Source organism: Parasteatoda tepidariorum, chromosome 8 (genome assembly GCF_982258835.1).
Source record: "Parasteatoda tepidariorum strain Cologne lab strain chromosome 8, Ptep-v5.0, whole genome shotgun sequence".
Classification (NCBI taxonomy): domain Eukaryota; kingdom Metazoa; phylum Arthropoda; class Arachnida; order Araneae; family Theridiidae; genus Parasteatoda; species Parasteatoda tepidariorum.
This window is the reverse complement of record NC_141762.1, coordinates 58,003,528-58,026,080: the sequence shown is the minus strand read 5'-3', so window position 1 is coordinate 58,026,080 and position 22,553 is coordinate 58,003,528. Positions and strand designations below refer to the sequence as shown.

Sequence of the window (22,553 nt, the reverse complement as noted above, 5' to 3'; positions counted from 1 at the left end):
TTTTTTAAAGTCCACTTTTCCCATTTACGAAATACAGTGTACAGGTACTTTTGCATCATTTTTAGAAGAAATTTTTATAGCATAAAATATCGAGCTCTTGGTGAATTTTAAATGTAATCACTGGAATTCATTTTTTTTATTCCATTGATTATGTTTATTTACAGAAAAATTCGTGATGTGTGTTATTTAGCCGCATTGTCAGTAGGAGAGAGAGTATTGAGGTTGATAATAATAGCAGTTGAAGTATCTGTAATAGCAGTTGAAGTATCTGTTTACAGTAACTCTCGTTAAGAGACTTAATTGGTCACAGTTAATAGTGGTGTTTACTGTTGTAATTTTGTTTTTAAGATTGGCAACATTTTGAAGTTTACCAAGTGCTTTTGAAAAAGCCTTTGTAAGGGAAACGACGAAACTTTTTCAACTTTTAAATTTCCATTTGTGTTTTAGTTATAAAGTACACGAACGATAATATAATCAAATGTATTAGTGTTCCATAATTAAAAAAACTTTTTCAAAACTCACATAGTTGTAATTTATTATTTGTTTGTGTTGTTCCTAGGATGTGTTGACCAACAAGGAGTTGACTATGGCTTGCCAGCACTGTTTGCAAGTTATAATGATTTTGAGTAATTCTTGATTTAAATGAATAATTTATCAAACTTTGCCAAACATGGGTGGAAGCTGTCAAGGGCAGGTAAAATTCTCACAACTGATTATTTCTGGTTTTCAAGTAATTTCACATGCAAATTTAAAAATGATTGTAATTTAATTTTTTTAACACTGTACATTATGTGTGGGTGACGTGCATACGAAAATTTAAAGGATGTTTGTTATCAATTTTTTTAATAATCCTGTACACTGCTACTTAGATGATAATGGCATTATCAATATATTACTTTATTATTAATGTTGTTTAGACACTGATTGTTCTTGAATTAATTTTATGCACTTATAATATTATAAGTATTATTAGTTGCTTTAATTTGTTTCTCTGGTCTTGTTAAGTGTAATCAATCTAATTAATTCTTTCGAATTTCAAAACATTTAAATCTAAAATTTCTGAAAAAAAAAATCACCTTTAACAAGTATCTTTTGGTTAATTTAAAAAGCAAATCATAATTTGATGTCTTTCGTGCATGATATCAAACTACAAATGAATTCTCCAGATTTTTATTTTGTAAGTTCTACTGTGTATGCTGTTAATGAAATCACTAAATTACTGACCTATAAAATTAGTCTGCTATAATAGATTCATTGCAATATCAAAGTATAATAAAACATGTTTTCATCAAAAATTTTTTCTCAATTTCTCACCACAAGGGAAAGTTTTCTTAAGTGGTTCTCTTCATCAATTCAAGTTTAAATTTAGCAATTCTACTAAATGCTACAGCCCAGAGCTCATTCTAGGCAGGGTAAACAGGGCACAGCACCCTGCTGCCATTTAGTCAAAAGAATCCACCCTGTTGCCCCTGAAGTAAATTAGTGCCCTGATGTAATAGACTCCATGCACTTTCTTTCCTCAACCCTTCTTTATTTCCCCCCCATTCTCTGCAATGGATTTCTTAAACTTTTGTTATTTTCGACTCTTTTTATTTTGTTTGTCGTTGCTGTCAATACATAGATTTATATGGGAAAGGAAAAATAACCATCACACCCCCTTGTTGCACTTGTCTTTGAAAGTTTGCAGCTAATTCCACTATCATTAAATCATAACTATTATTAATCATTTTAATTATTAAATCATTACTACAGACACTTAAAAACATACATTTATTATTTTATTAATATATGCATGCATTTTGAATAAATTACTAGGCTAATTAACTAGATATATATGTTAATTTTTTAATAAAAATTAGTAATTAATATGATTGCTTTGCTACCTTTAGTAAAGTGAAATTTTTTTTCTTTTTCTTTTACTAATTGACAATGTCTTTTAATAAAATGTGTAAAGCCCATAGAAAGAAATTGTTGCCTTTGTAGAATAATAATGCCCTTTTTTTAAACTTTTGCACCCTGCCCTTTTTTCTGCCTAGAATGAGCTCTGCTACAGCCTATTAGATACCCTAAAAAGTGTTATGGATGGTAAAGAAAATGTGCCCTGGCCTATAATGTTTACCTGAAAAAAAAAATTGGGTGAATGCAGTTTAAAATAAGTAAAATTAAAGCTTTCAAAAGAAACTAATAAAAGAAACTAATAAAAGAAAAGAAAAAAAAACAATTTTGTTATTAAAAAAATGCATAAAACAGATAAATACTAATGTATAAAACAGAATATGTGAATATAAATTGAAAACAATTATGCTGATTTCCACCTAGGCTCATGACACCGAGGAATTTGTATGAGATTTATATTCAGATTTAATGGGGGATTTATATTGTTTTAAATATGGCTTGATTTTAATGAAAAAGGAATAGGAAATTGGAATGTTCTGTGTCCTAAGCCCCCATATTTTACAAAGCAACCAAAGTTAGTAGTTACTGAAAGAATATATTATAGATCTATCTAATTACTTTTAGACTGCTAGGCATTCTCTTTTGTGTATTGACAACGCATTCAACATTTGCGCATTGCTATCTGGAAATGAAAATGCCAATAAACAAATATTACTTCCGTCAGTATACCCAATTGAAATAATTTAGTTACATTTGTACTATAAGTATGTAACCAGATTTTTTCCTATCAATTTGATTTTTAAAAAGATCCTAATAACAAAAAAAAAAAAAAAATATTTTAGCAACAATTAAAAAATTTCTCTTATAGGCACATTTAAGTTTCTCATAAAAATAGTAATTGTTTTGTATATGGCTTACATGCATGTATTTTAATGTATTTTTTATGTCTATTTTTATTTTATATTTTTGTCCATTAAAGCATTTATTTATAGCTTGGTTGTTGTTGTGGCTGTTCTCCGTGTCGCATGTGTTGCAGATTTCTGCCATCAGTAAGGGAATCAACGTCCACTAGACTCATGTATACATTGTACCTATTATTAGGCACACTTTTGATGTGTGTCATGCTAACAAGAGAAGTTCAAGATAGGATTATTGAAGTTGTGAGTTTGTGAAAATTCTTTATACTTGAAAATCTTTGTGTTCTACACCATTTGTTTAAAGCTATAAATTTATTATAATATTGCAGAAATGTCTTAGTAGACAAAGTGATGAAAATTGAAAAGATGAGAAGCTTGAAAAATGACCAAATTGTGTATTTTTTAAATATTTATTAATAATTATACAATTCGGTACAACTGTGCCGTATAACTACTACTGTATAATGTTTAAAATTTAGGTGTGTAATTCAAAAAACTTAGCAACTTCTTGTGTTCAGTGGCAGCTAATGATCTTTTTAGCTTATTTAAAATGGTTCCATTTCTAAAAATTAATTCAAAAATAGATCTTGGTAGAAAAATAGAGATATATAAAATCTAAATGAGGAAAAAAGAAATAAATAAACCTAAAATATTTAATATTAGTGATATATTTTAATTGATTTATTTTATTTAGGTGTAATAATGAAAGAAAATTATTCTTAGTCATTGTATTTAAATATGTTCACGAGACTCCTCTGGTAAATATTTAGAAAAAATTATTTGTCAGTTATATAAATAAACAGTTGCTCCTTTAAATACTATAATAATTTCTTGAATGTAATATGCATATTAGTGTTTCATAATCTTTCAAATATGTGACCTCATCCTAAGAAAAAAAGTGTTAAAAACTCATTTTTGGAAATAAAACATTTGCTTAACACATAACAATTGTTGCTTAATGTTAGTTTTTTTATTGTCTTTGATTTATTTTCAATATAAAATATTTCAAAATTTATCTTGAATCCTTCATAATTTTATGTGAAATAATTTTATAGTTTATTATATATATTACACATAGATTGATTTTATTATATATTTTTTTTATAGTTTCCAAAATACAATGTGACTTGCATAACATTGAATGCTGGAGAAAATTGTGATTTGCTTGTTGGTTACATGGCAGTTTACAGGGTGTCCTTAGCTATGGCCATATTCTTCTTTGTACAGGCTATTTTAACAATTGGTATATCAACAAGTCTTAACTGTAGATCTGGTTTACACAATGGGTAAAATTTTTTAAATTTTCTCCTTTAAACATATTAAACATAACCTACTCTTGCTGGTTCCTCGAAGAGTCAGTGATTTCATTTGTATTTACCATTAGTCATGTTAATGCTATTTGTTATTACTTGGCAATCAGCTAAAGTTAGTGCCAAGTTTTGGATAGCTTTCTTTACTTTCATTATCAGTTCTCACTAAACAGAGTATAGATAAGTTTTAATATACAGTATGAGACCACAAATCCTTAGACAGGAACCTCGTAAACTGTTCTACTGTAACGTGCTCAACTTTGTATGCAGGTCGTTGGGCTGCCAAAGCAGGGGGGCTATCCCCTCTGCAAAGGATCAAAATTACGATAGCGTGTCTGCAGATCATCCTCAGAGGTGTTTCCCAGACTGTCGCCAATAGCCCCCTGTGCAACTCTAGTGCGACGTAAATAAAGTACCTACCAAATCCTCAACACTGATTGCTGCTGATATTCCGGATTTTGGATCTGAACATCAACTAACAAAAAAATAGTATAATATGTAATAAAAAGTGTTATTTAATAATAAATAAAAACAATGATGGAATTTACAACCGAATCACTATTTATCCTGAACAACAGAGGTATTTTTTGTAAAAATCGATAAGTTTAAGGTATTTAAAACATTTCTGGTTCTTTTAATATTTCAGTTTCTATAATTTGTACAGCTGTGTAATTTGTTCCTATGGAATTAAGTTTTTTGGTTTTGTTTTAAGTTCGGAAATCAGTTCCTTCGTTAAATCATTTACTAATCGACACATTCTCTTTTACTGTTTTGTCTTTATCGCTGGTTTGGTATTGGCCGGTTAAAATAGTACGATGTGACAAATCAGCATTAAAGCAATCTTTAACTGCTTCATCATTTAATAGCACCTCTCCCTGACACAAAGCATTTGCCTTAGCATAACTGACTGATTCTTTAATAAGTCTTTTCTATTAAGAAATTAGAAATCTGAAATTCATCATCATGGCTCCCTGCGATGAATATGGGATACGGCCACAATTTTTGTAACTTAGTTATTAAAATTTCTTCATCCACTATGTATGTGTTACGATTTATCTCTGATGATTATTTATTCTCCAGTCAGTGCTTGCTCTGATTTTTTATAATAAATTTGTATTTTCTAGAATGTGGGGTTGGAAGTTCTTCATCCTTTGTCTCATATGTGCAGGTGTTTTTCTCATTCCTTCAAACTATGTTTCTTTATATGGCCATAGTAAGTAGATAATTATAGCATATTATATAACCTCACTTATAGCAGTATGTAACAATGACTTGAAATGCAACATTTTTTTAAAAGTCTTAAACAAATATTTTTTTTTAAACATAGTTTGGATGTATATCTCAATGGCTGGAGCTTCTGTGTTTATCATAATTCAACTTATGCTCATTGTAGACTTTGCACATGCTTGGACTGATAGTTGGTAAAATATTACTTTCATAAAATTTTATTTCTGATTTAAGGTAAACTAACCAGTGAAGGAACACTTAAGCTTCACTTGCCTTTTAAAAAATCATATTAATTTCAAAATTCGTAATTTCAGTTAAATGACAGTGTCAACATATTTGTTACTAATTGCAGACTATGCAAAAAAATTGTAGAGGACTTACATAATATTGTTTTAAAGTTTTGGAAATTCAAATAACAAGTAGTAAGAAGACCCAGTGAAGAAACAGCTCTTACCAGTGAAAGAACACAAAATTGCCCAGTAAAGGAACACTTAATTTTGGTTATTTTTTAATGCTCTTTATGAATTTTTTAGCCATACAAATATATAAAAACAAGACTATTTGTGAAATTATAACATACAAGTACTTGTAAAATGCTAACTTTTTTCTGTAATCATGAACTAGAAATTAACGTGATGTTAAATACAAAATAAATAATAAAAAAATCATTCTTTCTTATAATTTGACAGTCATTGTGTCATCCGATGCTGTTTATTATCATTATTATTTTATCACCTTCTTGTTTACTCTTTTTCCTCTTATTTCTTGAAGCTTTTTTTCTTTTTTAAGTATTTTTTTTTAAGTATTCTTTTTCTTTTCCATGTTCTCTTGTTTTAACTTTTCTTAGATCTTTCAGCCTCTTGAAATTTTTGCCATTTCTCTGAAGTTAGTGCAAAAGGTAATTTATTCGTTTTTCTTCTTATTTGACCTTTCTTTTTATCATCAATATTTGGCCAATGTAAATGGCCAAACTTCTTCTGATTTTTCAGCAACATTTCTAGAATGCCTTTCTCGAAAATAGACGGGGGAAAGGTGTCTTGAAGTTTGAGGCAAATCCATCTCTTGTTGACTTATATCTGAGGATCTTTAGAAGTACTGATTTTACTTATACAATCATTTCTTTTTTCAACTAAGAGAGGATCAGCATAAGGACTCATTTCAAATTCGATATCTAAGATGCATTCATTATCAATACTAGCTTCAGTTCCTAAGTTTGACTTAACCAAGTGGTCTTCTTTTAATACGTACTTCTTCCAAATTGAAAAAAGTACAGGCTCTTGGATATTTTCGATATTAGCACTCTTCAGTCAATGCTGCGTTAAGAATTTGCAACATATGAGTGATTTTCCTCTCAAGCTTTTGAAGAAATTGAGTATCGTTTTTGTTTAACTCTGTTCTTTGTTGAGGAGCTTGCTTCTAAATTCTAACATTGTAAAGTAGTTTTTATAAATTATATAATCACGTTGCTATCCTATAATGATAGCTTATTAGGAGTTCTTGGTGCAAAAGCCAGCGAAAAAATGTTCTATTCAAATTTTTATGATTATATTTAATTAGTTTTCGATTTGTAAACATAGTTTATTAAGTTGCCTAACATTTGATGTAACTACACACTCCATTAATAAATATGAATTATAATTTTTTCATAAATTAAGCTATTAAATTAACATTTTGAACTGAAATTATTTCAGGAATTATTCATACAATTTTTAACAAAATTTCGGTTGTCCTCTATATAGCAGAATTACTTTTCCTAGAGTCATGCAAAATCATATTTCACACATTACTGTTCATTCATCGGAAGTATTCCCAGTGAAGGAACATGCCTGTTTCTTCACTGGTTAGAAGTTGTCTTTTGTCTTTTAAACAGAATTTTGATGTATAATATGACTAAAATTACAAGAAAATTAAAAAATTTCTTTTGTTTTCATTAACTGGGAAAAGAACCCAGTAAAGAAACACTTGTTCCTTCACTGGTTTTTCATCGTTTGGTGATCCAGTGAATAAACACCCCCTTATCTCAGTGATTGATTATGCTATGGTGCTTTAAGAAAAATAAAACGTAACTTCAATAACTATATTTCGAATTCTCTTTTTCACAGGGAGAAAAATAAGACTATTACATACAATTAATTCCACTTCAAACATATAAATACAAGCACTCACCTTATAATTTTTTCAACGAAACAAGGTGTTGCAGAGATAATAACAGATTCAAAAATTTTTCCAGAGAAGTCTATTTGACCAGGTAATCCAAAATATTGCTAAATGACTTCCTATTGTTTGGCAGTACCAATCGATTATTGTTACCAATCAATCTAAAAAAAAAAACTTTCAAATTCTTATTTTTAATCAATATATATGAAATGTTCCTTCACTGGTTGGTTTACCCTATAATAAAATATAATAACTTTACAATTTTGCTGTATTATACATAACATTTATCTTTTCCTTTAAAAAAATTCAGTTTTGCTTTTGAGTTTAGTTTTTATTTTCATTTACTTCGACAGAGTTTAATTTCTAACCAGATTTTTCATTTGTCTTTCAAAATATTGAAGTGTTGTATTTTTTACTTTTCTTAGAATAAAGTAATACATTTATTGTTAATTGTACTGTCATACTATTTGTTCATAAACGGTTCTTTCTGTGAGATAGACTTTCTCATTGTTTAAGTTTATCTTTAAATCCAAAATATATTTAAATCATTGTTTCATATTATTTTCCAATATAAATAATTTATATTTATTATTACAATAGTTTAACACTAATTTATTATTCAATATTTATTGATTCTATTTTTGTTTTATATTGTTTCTACATTGTATTCTATGTAATTTCCTTTTTAATTGTGTTTCACTTAAATGTGGGCTTTTAATTTTAGGTTGCAAAGAGTATCTCGCGGAGGAAGTAGCTGTTGGTTTGTTTGTATGTATTATATTTTTCAGCTTTTTACTATGTTCTGTTCAATTAAAATAGTTGCAGTTATATTTTTATTCAATGGAATATATGTTTAAAATTAATCTTATAATTAAATTATGTTTAAGTCAAATGAAGATACATTTTTTAAAAAATTAAGATATATTTTTAAAAAAATTAAGATATATTTAAAAAAAAATTAAGATATATTTTTTGAGAATAAAGTTATTTTAATGAGGAAGCATGAAGGCAAAGGATAATTTTAAATTGTAAAACAATAAGTTCGTAAAGACAGACATACTGTGTGTTGATTTGCTTTTTGTCTGCATAATATTTTAAAGACTAGAAAAGTGTTATGTTTATGCACTATTTTTAAATCTACAATTGCATAGGCATAACATCAGGGAGAGTAGGTGTTTGATAGATTTATTAATTTATTAGACCTTATTGACAGAATCAAACATTTTCCTTCTCTCTTTTAGGTTTATTGAGTGTACTTATTTGTAAAATTTAATTAATTAATTCGTCTACATAGAATCATTTTCTCTTAAAATTACCTTAACTATATTTAGTTTATCACCTTTTATAGGTAGACAAAATTTTATCACACAAAATTCAGATTGTTAGTAAAAATTTATTCAGTGGCTGAATTCTAAATAATTTGTATTGACATTGTAATTGACAAGCCAAAAAAGCCTGTTTGCCAAACATTTGGTATTCCGACAAAGCTTATATTAAGTGTGTTGTTAAAAATCACCTATAAATACTTTCTTCTCTTATAGTAATGGTGTTTTGTGCAATGATAATCTACACTGCAGTTGTTATTGGAATAGTTTTGATTGCACAGAACTACACTCGTGCAGAAGGATGTTATACTAATAAAATCTTCATAGGAGCAAATGGTGGATTGTGCCTTCTGTGTTCTTTTATATCTATAATGCCTTGTGTAGAGAAAAGTGAGTGGTACTATTTATAAGAATTTACTTTTGAAGTTGTCAAAATTATTTTGTAAACTTCTTTTTGTTATTAAACATTTTTAAACATTACTTTTTATAAATATATCCAACCATTTGGTTAACTTATTGAGTACATAAATTGCTTAATATAGCATAAAAAATTACCAATATAGTTGAAGCAAGTGCAACAAATTTGCAACTGATGCTGCTCAGATAACTTGATTAGTCAGCTTGCTTTTGTAGTGATTAATAGATTTAACTGCAAATCTTGTAGACTTATGCAAGGGTAAGGGTATTCTGTTGTTTTATCTGCTTATTCGATATTGTGGGAATATAATCTACCTTTCAAATAGGTTTATGGTTAAGTATATGTGATTGTGACCTGAGTAATGTGGCTTGTTTTTTCTTGCCCATTTACCTTTACAATTTCATGTATATTAGAGTAAGAAGGCCAACTTTGAATAGGAATTTTGGTGGACAAAATATTCATGTTAGTAACCTGTCTGAAAAGTGGTTGTTTTGCTTCATTTTAACGGCAGCTGCACTTTTATGTAGTTAATAAACATTTTTTTAAACATGGTTTCTACATGTTTTGTGCATGATTTTTAAATTATTAATGTTTTAAATAAGTTGTGTAACATTGTAAAACCTTTCTAAATTATTTTTTATTCTAAATGAAATATGCTCTTCTTTGGATGGTGTCGAAATAAAGATCATTAAAAGATTCGGAGAGTGTCTTTAAAAATATCATTATTTAAATCTATTTTATGACAGATTATTCTTTAAAAATGTTCATTTAGTTCTTATCTAAAAATCCTTTTTTTTTTTTTAAAAAAAAAAAGATTATTGTATCACTTTTTATTTTGAACTTATAATTTCACCATTTTTTTTATTCAATGAATGTAGTAGTTTAATGTTTTTTTTCTGATTTCATAATGAATATGTTACTTAAACAAGCTAGAAAGCTGAAATTTTAAATTTATATCATTTGTGCTTTGTTGTTATTACATGAGTTAAAATGTTTTCAGATACTGGTGATTCAAGAGCTGGCCTACTCCAATCATCAATCATATCAGCTTATGTGGTCTATTTAACTTGGTCTGCTCTTTCAAGTGAACCAACAATTTATGGTTTGTTATTAATGTTATGTGGCTATTTAAATTTTTTATTGTTTTGTTTTAAAATACATGATGTTTTTTCAGGTCATTTTTTACTAGAATTTATGATTTATTTTTATTGCTCTGTTGAAAATGTTACATATTTGATGCAAAATATGCAATTCTAGTTAATGCTGTTTTTTGTTGTGAAATTATGTACAAAAATATTATATCTGTTAGATAATAGGTTTAATATAGGTGTTTAATTAAATATTTATGACTGAAACTATAATTTATAAATATTCTGTTATTTTTTCTTTATAATAATTGATATCAAGGTTTTAAATAATTTTTTGTTGTTGTTGATAGGTAGTGGTGTTGGAACTCAGCTAAAGAGATCAGATGAAGATGAAGAATATTGTGGCCCATCTGAAGTGTCTATTTTCTCCAACAAAGAAATTATATGCTATGGAGGAGTTATCATTACATTTATCATGGTCATTAGCTCTACGTTAGTAATTATATAATTTGATAAGATCATTTTAACTGAAAATTTGCAGTCTAGTTCATTTGTACTCTTATCATAACTAATTCATTTTTAGCATCAAACTTGCATTGAACATTTATCAACATAATATAATTTATTTACTTTGAGATTTGCATTGTTGTTTATGTTCAGCACAGGAAAGCCATTTTGTACTGATAAATAAACCCTACATTTAAACAAACATACCTTTCCAAAATCTAAACTCATTTATTGTATGTCTGGTTTCTAATCCAAAAACTTTCTTGTATAACCATCTAATCGTATATGTACAGAACCTCTTATCCGAAAACCAGAATGCCGGAAAACCAGAAAACCGGAACAAAATTCGATACATTTTCCCGCCATTCGAAAGAAATTTTTTTTTTTCCTCAAAAGATTTCAGAATTCTTTCTTTTTTAAAAGATGTTTACCATCATTTTAGAAATAATCATTAGTTCCCTACACTGTCAAAAGAAGTAAGGGTTTTTTAAAATTATTCTGAATATATATATATTTTTTTAGTTAAGTTTGACAATAAAAAAAACGGCTTTTTGTAGCGATTCAGAAAATTGGAAAAAATCAGTTATCCGGAATAGTGATGATCCCGATCATTCCGGATAATCGGTTCTCTACTGTACTTATTTTAATATATTTTTTCTGTGTGTATTGTTTTTCTGTGGAATAGCGCAGTAAAAATTTTGTAATTTTTGTTTTATGAAGCATATGATTTAGAACACATAATCTACATGTAGATATGTTTGATAGTTGAGGAATTATTTTCTCATCTTTTATTGAACTTCAGAGGGTATCAGGTTTAGGGTTTAAGTGCCCTGGGTAATAATTCATTGTTGATCCCCTCCTTTAAACAAGAAAAGTGTAATTTCTATACTTCAAAATATTCTTTTTTATATGTTAAATATTATTCTTTAAAGTATTAATTTTCAGAAACTTACTAAATTAATAATGTTAAAGTGTTTTGATATTGCAAGTTTTTGCAGAAAACTTAGCGTGTAATGGCTTACTTTGTTATTTACTTGATTTGTAGTACTGTCAAGGGTTAAAAAATTGTAAAATTTTCAAATATTTTTTTAAAAAATGTTTTGTTTTTTAACTTTTCGTTTTTCATGTGAATTATAACCAGGCCCTGAACTAACTTTGATCCGGAGCAATTGTCTTTTTTTCTTCTTCTTCCATCTTGAGAAATTGCCCTGCTGTCCTTTTATCTGAAATGCTTACTATGTTTTTACATATATTGTATTGCTTACTGTTTTTTTTCTTCTTCCTTTTTACAGATTGCGCACATCTCATTTTTCATACAAGTTAGGAATAAGAGCCCCAGATCCTAAAGTAAGTTCAGGATAGATTTATTTTTATGCATATTTTTAGGTTTATGTACTTTAATTCAACTGTATTTGGGCACAATTTTTATGTAATGTGTTTTAAGTATTGAAAATTTTAAGCATTCTAGAGAATGATATTAAACTAATAGAAGTAACCACATAATTATTTTCTTTAATTTAAGTATAAGTCGTATTTGCTATAGTATTTTTTTATGAGTTGAAGTATTAAGGTCAGAAGTGTGATATGCATCATACGTAATACACTAATAAATAAAATCAGAACTATGGTAAATATATTGAAACAACGTTAATTTAATTTTATCAGTGTATAGTTATTTCATATCGATAAATTGAAACATCTGATTAATCAGTGTGTTTGAATTAAATGGTTTTTTGTGATATGTTTTGTCTTATTTTATCTGATTCAAAGGTTTGATCATATTCAATGACTGAAATAAATTCTTAAAGAAAAGTGAAATAATTTTTTAGTTAATTGTAATTTATGAACCAACTGTGCAATTTCTATTAATTTAAACATAATTTTTTTTTAAAAATATTTAGTCTAATGTATTCAATTATATATTATCTCTAGGACTGTTGTTCATGCTGTGATAGTTCATCATCTAGAAGAGGTAATTCAATTTTAATTTTATTTCTAATTAGTAACGTTAGGAGTAATGTGTCTAGTCATATTACTAATTGTTCTAATTTAATTAGTAAAATAAAATATGAAATATAAATTTAATGTTTAAGGTATACATCATTTTTGAAACATTTCTGTTAAAAGGTGTAATATAAAATACAGCTTAAAATTTCTAATTTAATAACTACAGTGCCGCCGATTTGTGTTAGTAAAATCAGTTATTTATCAACATCAAATTTCCAAGAATGGAATTACTTAAGTATGATAACATTAAAATTTCTTCAGTTATCAGACCCATGACTACTAAATTTCAAAATCAAACTGATGGTAACTCATTGAAATTTATAGTCGTGACAGCCTTTATAAATTTTATAAGCCTTTAGAAATTTATAGTCGTGACAGTCGGAGATTCAGAAATGCTCAGTGGCAAATTTTTGCCCCTGTTAAATTACTTGTACTCATTTCATTGTTGTTATTAAATATTGTATTATATGCTGTAATTTCTTTACATTAAGCTAATCGGTTGCAAAACTTGTGTGTGCCCTCTAGGTTTTACTATTATATTCTTAATTAATTCTATAATAATTAATGATGTTTTTAAATTTTAGCATCCAAGAGGGTTGAAGAAGATGGAGGGCAAAAAGTTATTCATAATGAAGCAGAGGGTGTTACTTACAGCTATTCATTTTTCCATGTCATGTTTTTCTTGGCATCATTGTATATAATGATGCAACTCACTCATTGGTTTAAGTGAGTAGATTATTTTAAATAGTTTGTACTTTTGTCATTATTTTTATTTTTTAGCATTTTATACATTATTTACCTTTTTTAAACCCAATATAGTGATTTACAGTCATATAATCAATACAGTTTAAGGTCACTATTAAAAAATCAGCTGTTATTTATTGGTATATTTTTATAGTATATTTATATTATATAGTATTTTTAAGAGATATGTAACATGATATTAAATTAAGAACATAAGAATTTTAAGAATTTTTTTTTTTTTTGGAATGATTTTTAAGTATTGATTAGCAGTATGAATCAGCAAACTTATTGTTTTTGTTTTTTACGTAAAAACTAACCATAAAATATCTTGCTTTTTGAATCAGAAACTTTTTATTGCATATTATTTTTATTGCATATTATTTCTTAATAACCAATTCATTAATTCCCATTTGTGTTATTCCATAGATGTAATGTTATTTCAATGCCCATTAGAACGCACAAAATGAACTCTTCTTTTCATTAGAGTTATCTTAAGTTTTGTTTAGTTTTTTAAACATTTTTTATGCTTTCAAAACAGAAGATTTTCCAATGACAATGAATCAACGGACATCAAAAGTTTCCAGAAATACTTTGATACTACAGCTCAATAAATCTGAAATATCTTAAATTTTCTGTGATTGAAGAAAGAGTGACAAGTCCAACTATTTTTATCCTAGGTGGTTTGAAATGTAGTAATTGGTCAAAAAATAGTGAAATATTGATAATTTTTAATTATTTAGAAATGGCAGTGCATATTGCTATCTTGTGTGGAGATTACAGGCCCCTGTCACTGTATGCATTCATTATTTTTGTAAATTTTTACAAATGGTTAAGAGGACGCTATACCATAGAGAAACTCTTGGCGGCAAATTCTTTTTCACCTCCAAAAAGGAATTAAATATAGATGAAATGAGTTAAGGTAAACCTAGAGTAAGCAATGATGTTTCAAATGCTGAAAAAAAAAATTCAAAATATTAAAATGAAACAAATTATAGATGATTGATCAAAGTTATGTTGTAAAGTTCTCCAACATATTCCATTCTCCATTTTGATAACATTTTTTCAATGTTTGAAATTTATGGTTTTCCATAGGTTCACTTGAACTTATTTTTCTCTTAACTTTAAATTTTGTTGAACCAATGGAAATAAAACAGAATTTGGATCGAAAAGTTTCTTCTCCAATATAGCATCATCTTAAATAAATTCATCTATCATATTTTTCTTCTTTGAAATTGCAATCTTTTTTTGTGTGTAGTGTAATGTGAGGTAGTTTATTTTAAAGTTAAAATATGAGGTATTCACATTTTTCTTGATTTTATCTTTACTTAGACTTAATAGTTCAAAGGATGTGTAAAGCCATATGCTTAAAACTGAAGTTAAAAATTCTGGAGAAAGTGGACAGAAGAATAATGTTTTTGTTCAAATAATTTTAATATTTCTGAATTATGAGTAAATATTTGTTATAGTTTTGTGTTTTTTGTAATTTCATCTTAAATAATATTTTCTTATGTTTTTGTGAGTACAGTAAAAAAAATTTTTTTTTTGCCTTAATTTTTTCCAAGTGATGTAAAAAAAAAAATTATGATTTTGTTCCCTTTCAATAGGTTGAGCAAACATGAGTTTTTGCTGATAAGATCTGATGGGTTTTGGATTTAATTATTTGTTTGCCTGCAATGTATATAAAAGCTCTATAACCTCTGATATATTGGTTATATTCATATGAGCGAGGTTTTGAGTTACTATAATTCAATTCAGAGTAGAACAGAAGTACAAAACAAATGTCACTTGAGTGTCTTTGAATTATTAAACTATAAATCTCCTTTTCCCCCAGTAAGTTCTAGATTGAGGTTGCTGCTCACTTCAAGAGAAGGCTTTAGATATTTAAATTAGACCTAAATCAAGTATTTTAAAACAATTTATAACAGCAGCTCCATAATTATTTCTGTATGCAATTACTCAGGTAAAGGGTTTCTAACTTTAGGGCCTTATTATAAAAAAGTTAACTCAGAAACCATAGGTCTGTTGATTGATTTCGTTTCTGCTCTTCTTTTCCAGCAAATTTCGAACTCGTTTAGTTTTGCTGTGGGCAGTATTGATCAGTTTCTTGCTTCTTTAAGGTCTCACCGAATATACACTACACAAATGTTTATTTTTTAGGTACAACTTATTGATATTTACTCACATTAATATATACTTTTGTGGTTCAATGTTGCTCAGTTGGTTGGTAGATTTTGCCGGTCAAAGCGCATTTTTATGAAAAAAAGATTTTTTAATAACTTTCGTCTCAAATTTTCACTGAATTTGTCTTAACAGTTAGTGTGACAATAGTCTAGCATGAAATAACATTCAATGCCATGAATTACTGGTTTCATTACTGGTTGAATTACGGGTTCAAAAGTATTGCAACTTGTAGATATGTTTTTATCAAAGATCTGAGCCCCCTAACTTCAAGAAAAGTTTTTTTTTTTTTTTTTTTTAGCAAATGTGCTGATAAGATTTAGATTTGATTAGTTTTGCCAATTAGAGTCATAATTGTTTGTTTAATATAGTTATATCATTTGTTTTTGGAAACTTCAAAGAATTTTTGTATGATCATAATGAATGTACTTTTTCTTTCAATTTTCCCAAGTGATGCAAGAAAAAGAAAACATACCTGATTTGTTCCTTATTAATAAGTTGAGCAAACATGATTTTTGCTGATAAGATCTGATGGGTTCTTCTTACGTATCTAAATTTTACATGAAAATAGTACAGTTTTATTTTAACCATAATTCATCTCATAATATATTCTTTCGATGTTGAAAATAGAAGGAAAAAAAAGCATTTGTTTCAAGAATAAGTAATTAGGAAAAAAGAATTTGATATTTCAGTTGATCTCATGTTGATTTCTTTATTTGGCTACAATGAACTTTTTTTTTAAAGTTATAGCAGGTTATTATTAGTTAGCTTTATTTCTATTTCTGATTTTTTGCTTTTTTCTTAATTTTTCCCAAGTGATGCAAAAAAACTTATTTGATTTATTCCTTTTAAATAAGTTGAGTAAATATGATTTTTTTGCTGATAAGATCTGATGGGTTTTGTGAAAAGAGCTTAAAAATGGACATTGCTTTGAGAAATTGGCATGAGTTTTATTTTTTGTATACTTATGTTTTTTGGAGTGCCCAACATGAATTTGCATTTTGGGATAATTTTTTTTGTTGAGAAATATGTTTTTTTTCCTTGGAAAAATCCACTTATTATTTGCATATAATTTTTGATCTTCCCCCTAGAAATTTTTTTTATATGCTAGATCCCTCAAGAATTTTTTTTACTAATTTAAAACCTTTTATAAATTATTATTTTATAAATTTTATTTTATTTTTAAAATTTTACTATTTTATAATTTAGTCATTATTCCCATACTTATAATTTTTTGAGTAATGACCGTACAGACACATTGTTGGTATAGAATTAATAGGAAATTGTCTCTAGTTTTCGAAGATGATTTAAAAAATATTGTATTTTTAAAACATATGAAACTATATGTAAATAACAAGTTTTTCCTAGATAAAAACATTTTCTGGATTAGCAATTGGTCAAAAAAAGAAAAAGAAAAAAAAAACTCTCACTCAATTTTTTGATTTAATTATTCTATTGCCTGGGCTAATCTTTACGACAATCAACTAGTCTTTAAGACAACAATCTTAAGATAAATATTTATATACATTTAACAAAATTTTGTATGAAAAAAATATAATCGTAAAAATAGTTTAGTTTTAGATGAACTTTAATTTATTTTAAAATATATTCTCTCAAAAATGTATTGACTGCAATTTTGGTATGCAGTAGGGTAGATGGAAAAATTGAATTTGCTTGAAAGGAGCAGGGAGATAAAGATCTATTCTTCTTGTTTTATGTTTGAAATTTTTTTAGAAATTATTCTTTTACCTTGCCTTTTTTGTGACTGTCATCATATCACAATTAATAAACTTAAAGTTGCCACAATCAATAAACTTTTCTCAATTTTTCCCAAGTGATGCAAAAGAACTTATTTGATTTATTCCTTTTAAAAAAGTTGAGTAAATGATTTCTTTGCTGATAAGATCTGATGGGTTTCACATTTTTAAGACAATACTAAATCAATCTATACATTTAGCAAAATAATATGAAAAAAAAAATTAATTGCAAACATAGTTTCGTTTTTGATGAACTTTATTTCATAATGTAATCTTTCAAAATTGTGTTGATAACAATTTTGTTAATCAGTACTGTAAATGGAGAGATTGAATTTGCTTGAATTGAAAAAAGGAGGGAAATTTAAATCTAAGGTTTTTCTTTGATATTTGTAAAATTTTTACAAATTTACTCTTTGCTTTGCCTTTTTTGTGTTTGTCTTCATGTCCCAATTACTTAACTCTAAGTTTTGGACTAAATCTTGATTTTACATCTGACCAACCTTTTACATCTGACCTTTTTACCTTGATTTTACATCTGTACCAACCTGTATCTTGCTGCCATAATTGTTTGTGCTCTGTTTCCAGGAATCAGAAATTGATTTTATCTATGTATTTAACCTTTTTCGTTGTGATAGTTTCGTTGTGTTTTATGGAAACCTTTTTTGTTGTGTTTTATGGAAAAATTTTCAAAGGTTATTTTGTTTTGTTGTAATTACAAAATAGTGTAATGTTTCCTAATTTTCCCAGAATGAGGTTAGAAAACTTAGATGAATTGTTCTGTTTATTTATGTTGAACAACCGTGAATTTTTGTTGATAAGATCTGAGATGTTTGCTTATTTTAACTAGATTTGTGTATTCTTTTTTAATTATTTAAATTAATTGGAAAATTTAACTGTAATTTGATCCAAATTATTTAATCATAAATCTTATAGACAACTGATTTATAGACAATTTCTAGAAACTGAACTTGTCAATCATTTAATCACAAAAGTTAACACCCAATTAACAATCACATTTTACATGAATAAACCGTTACTTGTTTTTAATTTGAATTGCTTTTAATGTAGTTTTTTTATTTATTTTTTAATTTAAAAAATATTTTTAATTATTATTTCTTTATTTTTTAAATTATTTATCTTAAAAAATTGAAAATCATAACTTAATTTTTCTTATTAACAATAAAAGATAAAGGTATTTAAACTTATATTAAATACTTATAAGCATAAATACCTTTAATGAAAGTTACAAAAAAGTTATGATTCTGCTGTTAAATTGTATATATCAGCTATTCTAAATAAGAAAGTAGTAGTTTTGAATTGGTGTATTCTAGATTAATGTTTTCTACTAATGAAATTTAAATAAGGTTATGGCAGTAGTGAATCATAACAAAAATGTTTTCTATCTTTGTTAACTTTGAATAAAATTGATTTTAAAAACATAAGTCATTCGTTTATACTCTCTTGAAATTCAGTTTTTCAAGCTTCAAAGCTTTTACAAATATTGATACAATGAAAAAGTATTAATGAAATTAAATATTAAAGCAAGTAAGGAAAATGAAAGTTACATTATATTCTTCTCAATACAATGTTTACACTGAAGTTTCTTTATCTGATTATAATATAACTATCCATTATTTTTTTGGTGTTATGCAAGAATATTCTTTTCAATATAATAGGCTTCTAGTATACAACATCTGTTGTTTCAATTAATTTTCTTTTATTGATTTTGTACTTATCTTTGGATCATAAGATTATTCAGTTATTCTACATGTAAATTGCATTTTTTTAATTATTGTATTTTACGTGTACATTTTTCAGACCAGAGCAAGCTCATCTTCTTACTTTTGAAAGAAACTGGGCTTCTGTTTGGGTAAAAATTGCCTCATCATGGACCTGTATTGCCATATATTTATTGAGTCTCTTTACTCCCGAACTTTGTCCTGGACGCCTCAATCGGAGTCGCTCGGGTAGAGATGATGTAGAGATGAGCAGAACTCGACGATGTTCCTCGTCATCAAGTAATTAGCTTAAGGAGTGAATTGAATTGAGATTTTTTAATACAATATGCTTAATTAATGCTATTAGACATGTGAACCATTTATAAAATCTCAGCTCTATCTTATGTTGGAAGTATAATCTCATTGTTGTTAACTTTATTGCAGGTAGTTACATTTTTAAGAGCTTAATATTTTTTATTTTTATTTTAAAATTATATTCCGAAACAAATTCTCGTTTGGCCTCTTCACAGTGCTAATATATATAAGTTAGTAATTTATTTTATGCAATTTTAAATCTGAACTGCCTCAAATAATATTTATATTTCACGTTTTTATATTGACACTACACTGTGTTTAGACATTAGGCTTATTGTATCTTTGTAAGCACGTTTAAAAATTTCATACATCATTCTATATTTACATGCATTGTAAAATCTTTGTTTTAGTAAGGATGTCATTTGTATTTATGCAAAATTTTTACAATTATCACTCAACTTTTGCATAAATACAAATCATTAATATATTTTGTTTATTAACTTTAAGACTTATTTTGGATGAAAAAAAATTACTGTGTTAATGTGACTGAATGAATATTTCTCAAGTTGTTCAAAAAAGAGGCTTTTCATTAAGCTTTCAATCCTGCTTTGGCACATAAAAGTGAATTCTTATTTGATATAAATTCTAATGCTAAGCTAAAGCTAAAGGATATAGCGCTTTTCGCTTAGTAATCACATTAAGTTTTGAATTCCAATTTCTGGATAGAATCAAGTTGCTTTCCTGCCTATCAATTTTTCTTTTTCTTAATGATATTTTATGTGAAAATAAACAGCTGGAAATTTTTTTTTACAAATCTATTTAAGGTGCTCAACATTTTAAGAATAATGGTAACATAACAATTAATCTGCTAGCTCAGTGTTTCTCAAAGTGTGGTACACATACCCCCAGGGGTACGGGAACAGTTTAGAGGGGGTACATTTCTTATGCAAAATATCTTACAACAAACGAAAATTTAAAAATTTAAAAAAAAAAAAACAAAGCTAGCCATGAAAATTTATGATTACGTATTTTTCTATTGGCTATTTTTTGCAGAGTTAACAGTTAATAATTAGTGGTGTCAGCAGTCAGTTGTGATTTTTAACTTTTGTGCAATTTTTTTACAGTAAAAAATACATTCATTTTTTAATTAGTGGTACACAGCGTTACAAAAAATTTAGAAAAGGTACACAAAAGTCATAAGTTTGGGAAGCACTGTGCTAGCATATTAAATGGTTGGTCTTCTCATTTTTGAAATTCTGTGTGTTTTTTTAATTTTTCTTAATATCTAATTAAGCTTTTTCTGCTTTTATAAAAGTTTAATTTATGCTTATATACTCATTTTATATTAAGCTTATATATTTCACTGCTTTTTTCTAAATATACATTGTTCAGTTAGAACTGAATATATTGTAAAGCAACAGCTGGATTAAGTTAACTAATTTAAAGGGTGATATTATTATAATGTATGGTTTTACATTCTGATCTCACTGCTCCATTTTACAACCAATAGAATTGCAAATAAAAAAAAAAGATTTATTTCATGATATTAAATATTATTATTAACACTTTATTACACATTAATAAAATATAATAAATTATTATTCTAAGATAGATAGCATTTCCTTCCATAAAAATTTTTATCTTTTGTGAAAGTTTTACAGCCTTTAGTTTAGGCATGCATTTAAAAATGAAGCTAAAACTATATGAAAAAGAGTACAAATAATGTCTCATGAACAAAAACATATCAATTTGGTACAATTGTCTTCTTCAGTGTCAAAACTGATAAAACTATAGAAGAAACTATTTAAGAATATAACTATAAAGAAACTGTAAAACTGTATAAAAATATTTCGTTCTATGTTTTAAGATTGGATGAAATGATTTTTTGATAAGTCCTGGTCGAATTTTGCACAATTGTTGGGTATAAATGAAAACTTTAGTTTTCACTAAATACTTAACTTTCAAACTAAGAAGCAAAGACATTATATCATACTTGATTGCCAGCTTTTTAATTTAAAAATAAATAATTATTAATTCTGAGATTGTGAACATTTGATATGTTGGACTGGGAGGACATTTTTATATTGCACAAATGTGATTGAGGTATCTTATCTCTTCTAATTATTTGTGGTTTCGGAATTTTTTAAACTCTTGAAACTTCTTTTTTAAACTTATAAAGAAGAGAAAAAAACAAACTTGGCATCATGAAATTTTAGGAGTGTGAATTAAGTGTTATTTACTTATTTATTTTTAGAAGATTGAATCAAATGTTTAACTTTAGTTGCTTCAAAAATTTGGAATAATCTTTAAGTACAATTTATTTAGTGTGATTTTAGTTCAAATAATTTTTTGAAAATCACAGAAATTTTAAAACAGTAAATTTAAGGGATACTCTTCGATAATAATAACTATTTTTCATAGTGTTTAGCCGCATTCAAAATCATTGAAACACTTCTTTAATTAAAATCATTAATTTCAATTTTTAACAAAATATTAAACATTCAAATTTGTTCTTTGCAAGAATTAAATTCAATCTATAGTTCAATCTGTAATGACATTTTTAAACTACTAACAGAGGAAACATTCATAATTTAAAGTGAAATTTTTAGATACATGTATTGAAAAAATTCTTTAATTTCATTTATAGTTTGTTTAAATATTGTAACTTTTGTAATTAGTGTTTAATTTATAATAATGTCGGAAACATATTTCTGAAGTTTTACATTACTGTGCAAAGTTCAACAGATCTTAAATATTATCACGTAAACAAGAATATGATCTTTTTGGTACAATTGCTTTCTTTAGTGTCAAAACATGGAATGAAACTATGTTTTTCAATATGTTTTTGTTTTGCGTCTATTTTTTTCAATACTGCTGTGGCATGTTTCCGAAATGATAATCTTTCTGAACATTATTTGGCTCTTTTAATTTGTTTTAGCTCTCTTCCTGTACTAAGTTAATTTTTTCTCATTTGATTGTTAATTGTAAG

General features: G+C 26.8%; 1 protein-coding gene across 2 annotated transcripts; it reads left to right on the top strand.

Moving 5' to 3' along the window:
- The first annotated feature begins 213 nt into the window (after positions 1–213).
- LOC107450833 (putative serine incorporator) lies at positions 214–21,094 on the top strand. 2 transcript variants are annotated; one of them, XR_015428758.1, is made up of 14 exons: positions 214–694; positions 2,889–3,056; positions 3,921–4,099; positions 5,248–5,336; positions 5,451–5,544; positions 8,232–8,275; positions 9,049–9,222; positions 10,251–10,352; positions 10,689–10,830; positions 12,138–12,192; positions 12,778–12,817; positions 13,437–13,578; positions 19,350–20,412; positions 20,786–21,094. XR_015428758.1 is itself a non-coding variant. In XM_087150386.1 (13 exons), exons 1-13 carry the CDS (start codon positions 671–673, stop codon positions 19,555–19,557), a joined length of 1,461 nt encoding a protein of 486 aa, XP_087006512.1. In that variant the 5' UTR covers positions 214–670; the 3' UTR covers positions 19,558–21,094. The 2 variants fall into 2 exon arrangements, 1 of the variants encoding a protein (XP_087006512.1); XM_087150386.1 differs by having other exon boundaries at positions 19,350–21,094.
- Positions 21,095–22,553: the final 1,459 nt, after the last annotated feature.